General features: G+C 51.4%; 1 protein-coding gene across 6 annotated transcripts; it reads left to right on the top strand.

The window, feature by feature from the left end:
• Positions 1–191: 191 nt before the first annotated feature.
• LOC122373611 (myotubularin-related protein 2-like) lies at positions 192–7,036 on the top strand. 6 transcript variants are annotated; one of them, XM_043351882.1, is made up of 4 exons: positions 192–486; positions 3,370–4,784; positions 5,165–5,293; positions 5,670–7,036. In XM_043351882.1, exons 2-4 carry the CDS (start codon positions 3,438–3,440, stop codon positions 6,108–6,110), a joined length of 1,917 nt encoding a protein of 638 aa, XP_043207817.1. In that variant the 5' UTR covers positions 192–486; positions 3,370–3,437; the 3' UTR covers positions 6,111–7,036. The 6 variants fall into 6 exon arrangements, with proteins under 6 accessions (XP_043207817.1, XP_043207806.1, XP_043207840.1 ...); XM_043351871.1 differs by having other exon boundaries at positions 192–393; XM_043351905.1 differs by lacking the exon at positions 192–486 and adding an exon at positions 488–542.
• Positions 7,037–8,971: the final 1,935 nt, after the last annotated feature.

Here is an 8,971-nt window from a genome sequence, read left to right on the forward strand (position 1 = left end):
AAAGCAGTGCAGTGTCCAGCAAACGTGAAGTGGGTTTGCATGTTATTGAAAACGATGGGCCTGTTCCAGCGCCTCCAGAAGAAATTCTTGACTGGAGGCTCTACCAGAGGTTTTACTGGAGGCGCTGGAACGCAATCTGGAGATTTCTGGAGATTGGCGTCATAGATACCAAAAGAATGACAATTGTTCTCTCTTGAAACACAAAATTTGTTTTCAATTTTAGTAAAAAAGATTAACAAAATTATAGCAATGTACTTTTCTTTACATTCAAGTTGTAAAATTATCAGTCAAAAGTTCTTTGTTTACGTTCGTGATTGTCACATGTGCGCCATAATTGTAGACCAGAGCCTCCAGAGAAATTTGGACCTCCCAACTCTCTGGAGGCTACTGGAGGTTACTGGAGCTTTGGCGAGAGCTTTCTGGAGCTTTCTGGAGGCGCTGGAACGCTCTCTGGAGGATTCTAGAGCTTTCTGGAGCTTTCTGGAGGTTTCTGGAGGCGCTGGAACAGGCCCGGCATCAATTGACTGGGACCTTGAGCTTCAGTATTTATCTGCGCATGACGCCTTCGAGCGTCTCCAGGACATATTGGAAGTGCTAATATCCCAATTTATCCCAAGATCTACACATAACAAGCCCAACAACAAGGTTCCTTGGAAGAGAAACCCACCGACTTCTCTGAAACACCTAAGGTCCTCCACATGGTCAGCCTACAAGCAGGCGAGAACGTCCTTCGGCAGGAACTCCCCTGAGGCAAAGACACTGCTAGCATCGTTTCTACAGTGTAACAAACGGTTACGAAGTTTCGCAACAAACTCGCAAATCGACTACGAGCGATCACTGTTAAAGAAGATGAGGGACAGCCCGAAGCTCCTTCACTCGTACCTACGTAAGAAGAAACAGTTCCGTTCTTCTGTAGGACCTTTAACTCTGTCATCGGGCTCCGTCACTGACCATCCCAAAGCCATGGCCGATGCCTTCGCGGAGGCTTTTGCCAGCGTCTATGGCGAAGCCCCACAGCTCACTCCCTTTCCTCACCAGAGCTGCCAGGCATCGCTGAATAACGTTACATTTACCCGCGAAGATGTTGAGGGCATCCTTGCTCACCTCGATGCTAACTCTTCGATGGGCCCCGACGGTATCCATCCACGTCTGTTGAAGGAATGTGCCTCGGTTTTATCGCAACCACTGTTTCATATCTACAAACTGTCGCTAGAAGAGGGAACACTGCCTCGCCGTTGGAAGAACTCCCACGTAGTACCGATCTTCAAGAAAGGCTCGCGATCAGACCCTCTAAACTACCGGCCAGTTAGTCTTCTATCTGTTCCATCGAAATGCCTGGAACGCATTATTGTGCGTGAACTGAACGAGTTCCTCGCCGAGAACAACCTTCTTGTCGACCATCAATTCGGTTTCAGGTCGGGCCGCTCTACTGAAGACCAGCTTCTACTGACGTACGACTTCGTCTCGCGCAACTGGGACAACGGATGCCTCGTCGATCTTATTCTTTTCGACTTCTCCAAGGCCTTCGACACGGTGTGCCACTCAGTCCTCCTCGAGAAACTCCGATGTATTGGTCTCGGCGGACAACTCCTTGCCTGGCTCCAGGACTTCCTATCTCATCGAAGGATGCAAGTAGTGGTCAAAAGCACTCTGAGCTCATCGAAGGAAGTACGGAGCGGAGTACCCCAAGGATCGATTCTAGGTCCGATCCTTTTTTTGATCTACGTCAACCACATAGCCATCGGTTTGCACAGCCGCTACAAAATCTTCGCAGACGACCTGAAGATATACATGTGTGGGAACAAGTCCGAGCTCGACGCCAAAAGTCTTCAGTCGGACATCGATCGTCTCCAAGCCACAGCATCATCGTGGGGCCTTTCGCTGAACTCGAAGAAGTGCGTCCTCATGAGGTTCCAACGGAAATTCCATAAATCACCAAGACCGAGTTACTATCTGAATAACTCTGCCCTTCCCTGGACCGAATCGCACTCCGACCTTGGCGTGATCATCGATGACAGTCTAAGGTTCCATGAGCAGGCTAGAGCTGCCGCCAGGAAGGCTGGAGGAGTGGCACACAGCTTTTTGAAAGCAACCTTGTGTAGGGATGCAGACTTCATGCTGCACATCCTCCGCACCCACATCCGTCCAGTTCTGGAATACGCCTCTGTTGTATGGAACACAGGATATATCGATGACCTCAGAAGACTCGAGGCGGTCCAACGAGTATGGACTCGTCACATCAAAGGCCTGCAAAACATGGAGTACGGTGACCGCCTGAGACAGTTAAACCTCTTCTCTGTGAAGGGCAGACTGATCCGATCCGACCTCATCAAATGCTGGAAAATCTTCCACAGCCCCGGTCCCATCAAGCCGTCAGATCTCTGGGAATTGTCCTCCGAACGCCGCACCCGAGGTCATCAACTCAAAATCACAGTCCGGCGCTGCCAACTGGACACGAGATCACGTTTCTTCTCGGAACGCGTCGTGAACGAGTGGAACGCCTTGCCCGACTCGACGGTCACCTCTACTTCCCTCGCCGAGTTCAAGTCATCACTCCTGAAGGTTCTTGGTGATCGTCTGTTCGACTACATCGTCTGATCTCTCCTGCAAGGGTCTACTGATCATCGCCGCGCACTCCAGATTCCGCGAAGGAGCGAATCAAACAGTACCGTGACAGCCGGTACTGAACTGATACCGCACAGCTAACCACATCTAGAATTTTTCCTCCCCCAACTCCAAGCAGACGCACTACCCCAATCCCCTGCGGTCCATCTCTCAGCGCCCAGCGTAACCAGGGGAATTGGCGCGTCTCTTTCCTACACGGTTTCCTGCCTCTCCTCATGCACTGGTGAGTCAAGGAAACCCAACAGGTGAGTTGAACAGGTGAGTTGATTGAAAACAAGAGTCCTTTGTTACGCACGCCCGAGCGATAATTCGAAAGAAAAGGCCTGGGTCATTTATGTCAAGATTCCTATATATGTGAAAACCTTTGATCACATTGGATCAGGTGAGTAATAGGTGAGGAGATCACACGGAGGCCGCATCTGCGATAAATCACACGTAAGGAAGTCCATATGCCTCGTCTCGCATTACCTATCTCATCTCAATCTTCTGAAAAAGTGAGGCGGAGGGCTCTGGGATATTTTTATTTTGTATTCCAATTCAAATGTTGATGTCCTAAGTCCTAACACTCCTAACCTTGTTCTGCTGCTTCGCCTGGTCTGTGATCCAAAGGGCTCTGCCTGTGACACCAACACTGACAAATGAGAAATCCAGTATGCAAAGTAAGGGGTATATGTCAAGTTGTATATGTATATACAAATATACAATAGGTATCAGTTACTGATGTTGTGCTCAATTTGTTTGCAGGCTCATTCGCACAGCACCACTATCTGCCGGATTTGGGCTGTAACGAGCTGAGGTGACCAGCTGACATCATGGATCGCCGCCTGGAGTCACACCACATGTACGCACCTGCTGGAGCGGACTACGCTGGCTCTGAGTCACAGTCAAGCACGGCCACCTCCAAGGGACTTGACTCGAGCAAGGGCTCTCACTCCCCGTCCAAGTCTCTCTGCTCTGCCAGCTCGAGCTCCTCTGAGCAGCTGGCCGCAGATGCTAAGGCCAAGGCGAAGGCTGCATCTGCTCGTGAACAGAGTCAGACGCTGCGCGCCGACGACCCTCCGCTGGTGCGCGGCGAAACGGTTCAGATCGCCGAGCGCGGGGTGACCTACCTGTGCCCGTACAGCGGCCCGGTGCGCGGCACCCTCACCGTTACCGACTACCGCATCTTCTTCCGCGCCGACGAGAAGGAGAAGTGCCTGGAGCTGGACGTGCCGCTGGGCGTCATCAGCCGCGTGGAAAAGGTCGGCAGGGCCAACACCAGCCGTGACGAGAACTCGTATGGCATCGAGCTCTTCTGCAAGGACATGAGAAACCTGCGCTTCGCGCACAAACAGGAAAACCACTCACGACGCAATGTGTTTGCCAAGCTGAAAGAAAACACGTTCAGCCCTCAGCTGTTTGCCTTCAAGAACGAAGAGAAGTACGCAGATAACGGCTGGAACGTCTACGAGCCAATCCAGGAGCTGAAGCGCCAGGGTCTGCCCACCGAGTCGTGGCGTATCACAAAGATTAACGATCAGTACGAGGTGTGCGACAGCTACCCGGCCGTGTGGGCGGTGCCGACCACCGCCACGGACGAGGATCTGCGCTCCGTGGCGGCGTTCCGTAGCCGCGGCCGGCTGCCGATCCTCTCCTGGATCCACCCCGAGTCGCAGGCCACCATCACCCGCTGCTCGCAGCCCATGGTCGGCGTGTCGCAGAAACGCTCGCGCGAGGACGAGACCTACCTGCAGAACATCATCGACGCCAACGCCCAGAGTCACAAACTCTACATCATGGACGCGCGGCCCAGCGTCAACGCCGTGGCCAACAAGGCTAAGGGAGGTGGGTACGAGATGGATGACTACTACGAGAACGCCGAGCTGGTGTTCCTCGACATCCACAACATCCACGTGATGCGCGAGTCGCTGCGCAAGCTGAAGGAGATGCTGTTCCCCAACATTGACGAGGCGCACTACTACAGTAACCTGGAGGCCACCAACTGGCTGGAGCACATCAAGTGCATCCTGACGGGCGCGCTGAAGATTGTCGACAAGGTGGAGTACAACAAGACGTCGGTGGTGGTGCACTGTTCGGACGGCTGGGACCGCACGGCGCAGCTCACCGCGCTGGCCATGCTCCTGCTCGACCCCTACTACCGCACCATTCGCGGATTCCAGGTGAGAGATTCGTGGATTCCGGTCGTTTGTGTGCTGCTTAGATTGTTGAGTGTTGAATGTATGAATGTATTTTAGTACTTATCGAAGTTTGGTGGTTCATATTTTGACATCTTGATATGAGCTGTGTGATCTGTAAATGGATCGGAGATGTGCCTTTGAAGACACATGTGAAGTAAATCGTACCGGCATGTATTCTGCGCTGGCTTCGACGGCGTAACTTTTTACCAGTTTGCCATGCAGTAATTTTACCGCATAAGATCGTTGGACGAAGTTCTGTCTATGATAAACAATTTAATCTCAATGATGTGCATTCATTAAATGATAACCACCTGAACACGCACCATATAACCCCTCCTCCGCCCCGCCTCGCACTGTCTCAGGTGCTGATTGAGAAGGAGTGGCTGAGTTTCGGCCACAAGTTCCAGCAGCGGGTCGGTCACGGCGATGACCGACACTCGGACGCAGACCGGTCGCCCGTCTTCGCCCAGTTCGTCGACTGTGTCTGGCAGGTCGGTGGAGCGGGGCAGGAATGAGGTTTGGGCTTGGTGGATGTTGGCGGGGCGGTTAGTAACGGGGCACGGGAAGTGCGCGCGTTTGTTACTAGCAGAGGTAGAAAAGTCAGTCCAATATGTAAACCCGTAGGTGGATCGTTTAAAGACCTAGAGAAATGTTGCGCCTGGTTTTGAAGATGTGATGATTCTGAATTTATTAGAGTGCGTGCTGATTATCGGTCATCAAGATTGATTTTCAGTCCTCGAAATAAAGTACCTACGGTGCTTTGTGAGGCAGGTCACATTCCCAAACTAACAATGATTTCGTTTAGTCAATGTGAATCAATTTGTCGAGCTGACTCAGCTGACATTTCCCGCTGTCTCCCCGCCTCAGGTGATGCAGCACTTTGCCAACGCATTCGAGTTCACCGAGGAGCTGCTGCTGCAGATCATGAAGCACCTCTACTCCAACCTGTTCGGCACCTTCCTCTGCAACAGCGAGCGCGAGCGCGTCAAGGATGAGCTGAAGCGCCGCACCGTCTCGCTCTGGTCGTACATTAACGCCAACGTGGAGGACTACACGAACCCGCTGTACGTGCCGGAGCTGTACACGGGCGCGCTGTTCTTCAGTCCCTCGCTGCGCCAGCTGCGGCCGTGGCTCAACTACTACTGTCAGTGGAACCCACGTATGATGCCACAGGAGCCGGTACATGTGCGCCAGCACGAGCTCCTCCTGCTGAAGAAGCAGCTGGCCGCGCGAGTCCGAGAGCTGCAGAAGGAACTCGAGACGCGCAGCACGCGCAACCAGCGAGTGGCGTCGCCCGTACCGGCCTAGGAAGCGCCACCAGGCGGTGGGTGGGTGAAGATTTCGCACTGGTGAACGCAAATGCTGCAGAGACAGTGATGTGACGGTGGTGACAACAACGTTGGTGAGGTAAGCATGTGGGCGACAGTCTGCTTACCCAGATGCTTGAGTGACTCGAAAGGAATCCCACGGTTAAAAAGTTACAAGCTTCGGGTCACGCTAGTGATCGCCGCTTAGAAGTCTCACTAGCTGAGACTGTCCTCCGAGCTTTCGTCGTTTTCCCGAACTAATGACTAAGAGTAGGGACCAAACGTGTGTCGTGCAAACCTTCTTACCATTCAGTTACCAGACTGAACGGGAAAGGAAGCTTACGACGGACTTGGTCCGTTTTTTGGCGGCAACTCCGTGTAGCCCGATTATATCGTGCAGTGCGATCAGTTCCACTCGTAACGCGATAAGACATTATATCGTAGGCTGCATGCTACGCCGGTGTAACTGTTGCCTATGGACGAGTGCGTTTGTGTGAAAGGATAGTGGCTTCAGAATGAACGTTTGATGCACGGTACCATATTTTGGATGTGGGTCAACTGTGTGTGTACTTCCAAAGACAGTGCTTGCTATTGCATATATGCATAGATATAATGTATATGTGCGTGCAATGGATCGAGGATGGGTGGTACATAATAGCACAAATGGTGATTAATGTTATAGCCATTTACTGCAGCATTGTGTTTTATCTTTCCATTTGCTCTCAAAATTGTTGGCTTGCGGTCATTTTGGGTTTAGTCAAACTTCCTCTTCAGTGGTGCGCTGCTTGAAGAAATGAACGTTAAGCGTGTGCGGGACTGAATAATTTATCATCTTCGTGAAATCGCAAACCTTACGCCACGTATTTTTGGTATATGTGTTCTTTTGTCTTTGTGTGATCTTGGATACCATAAATTACTTTTCTCTCATTGCTTGTTGCGAAGGGTTTTCTAATCGTTTTATATTTCGACTATCGAGTGATGCGTCACTTTCCCGAGACCTCACCGTCACCGTCATCCTCGGGTTTGTCCCGATCCCGAAGTCGCTAAAGATGTCACACGTTGGCACGTAAATCAGATTATAGGCGGGAAATCTAAAAGAAACGGATCTCAATTGCATTTGCTCATTGACGCACGAGTCCGGTGCCGCTCCTCGTTATCACGTTTCAGGTGCCTAATTAATTATGGTGCGGGTTCGTAATCATGATGAGCTGGAAATACCATCCTGAGGTTTGGCTATTCAGCGCTTGTTGCTAAGGACTCTTTCGAGGCTCCATGCCTCGTTCACTGTCGTGCCGGCATCGACTGTTGCACGGAATATATGCGCCGCATTGTTCCTATGCACTGCCTAGTCTGGTACGGGGGCATTTTGTCGGCTGCCTGTTGCCAAACTAGCGTCTATTAGCCCGCTAGGGCTGCGTTTTCAGAATACATAATGAGACACTAACAAAAATTATTGAAATTAAAACTAGGATCCACCGAACTCCGTTCAGCTTTTGCACTGACCGCACTGACAGCAGCGTTCCTGTGGCAATATCCTAGATCGCGGTTGTGAATATGATCGCAAGTATCTCCGTTCACGAATCGCATGCATTAGAGCAATGAATTTGCCGATGGCTGTTCATGCGTTCATTTCAAGCACTGCAATTATGTGTCTAATTAGTCCCTTCCTACCTGATTACTATCTGGAAATATTCTGGAATTTACATGGAGATGATAAATAAGTCTACTCTTGATGTCAGTAGTCAAGCTACTCTTGAAGGCATAAAATGTGGCTGACGTCCGTCTATAACATTAATTCGCCCCTTCCGATAAACAAAAACATAATCATTGTTGCTTATGTGCTTTATCAATTTTGTGGACGGTTAAAAATTTAACACGGGCTCACGACGATGGGGTACCGTTTTGGTTGAATGGTTCAGACGGACGAGAAATAATTCGCTGTTGGCTGGGTTTGTCTGAGCTTCGTGTGAGCTTCGTCCTCGCCCGTGTCGGGTGATGGCACTCCAGGGCACGTCACTCATTACCCACTGCTCCACCCTGTGCAGTAGGCTAATCCTACATAATCTAGTCAGCTCCGCCCTACCCTCAGCCAACGTTCCTCAGCGCAACGGCTGCCCGCGCCAGCCTTCCAACTTTATGCTCTCTATGGTCAGTGATATCCACTGCCCGGCGGCGTTTGTACCGTATCACCCTACCGGCCGTAGGGGCGGCACCCACCGGCGTGCTCTCACGTCCCAGCCGTCACTTTGTTAGTGCGGCGTCCGCCGGGCTCTCACGCGCGCTAGACGCCGGCCGTTTGCTATCGTGAAGGGCGAGGGAGTCGACGGAGAACGGCCCTCGGTGTCACGGGTTTCCCGCCGGTTCAGCGGTGGAATGGTCCGTCACCAGGCGCCCCGGCGGCGAGGTAGGCACGGGAGGGGTCGTGCATCACGAAAACGCGCTGTGAGCAAGGCATACGAGCGAATACGAATACGAATACGCTGGGGAGTGGCCGGTGCTTGATTTTGAGCTGGGAGTGGCCCAGCTTGTGGCTCTTTAACTGCAGATGCGGCGAGCTATCTCGAACTAAATCAAGCACGCGTGGTCCATTTAACCACGCCTGTCAATTACAGATTACATTGCAAGTATGATTCTAACCGTTTCAAGCTCTATAGAATCCCCAGTTGAGGAGGTCCTTACAGCTGTTTTCACTATTTTAATCCATACCCATCACCGTGCCGCTGTCCGGTAGCTCTGTTAATTTAAGAACGGTTGTAAAATTTAATGACAATTCATCTGGGCTCCATCATACCAATAGACCTTGTAAAATATCAGGTGAAATACCTAATTAAGTGCTTGTGTAACAGTATCGCACCATAGGTA

This window comes from Amphibalanus amphitrite, unplaced genomic scaffold (assembly GCF_019059575.1).
Source record: "Amphibalanus amphitrite isolate SeventyFive unplaced genomic scaffold, NRLGWU_Aamphi_draft 000038F_arrow, whole genome shotgun sequence".
Lineage (NCBI taxonomy): Eukaryota > Metazoa > Arthropoda > Thecostraca > Balanomorpha > Balanidae > Amphibalanus > Amphibalanus amphitrite.

Bases quoted from the DNA above. Each gene is read 5' to 3' on its own strand.
- LOC122373611 (XM_043351882.1), top strand. From the start codon at position 3,438: ATGGATCGCCGCCTGGAGTCACACCACATGTACGCACCTGCTGGAGCG. The intron at 4,785-5,164 runs GTGAGAGATTCG...GCACTGTCTCAG, and splicing joins GCACCATTCGCGGATTCCAG to GTGCTGATTGAGAAGGAGTG. The intron at 5,294-5,669 runs GTCGGTGGAGCG...TCCCCGCCTCAG, and splicing joins TCGTCGACTGTGTCTGGCAG to GTGATGCAGCACTTTGCCAA.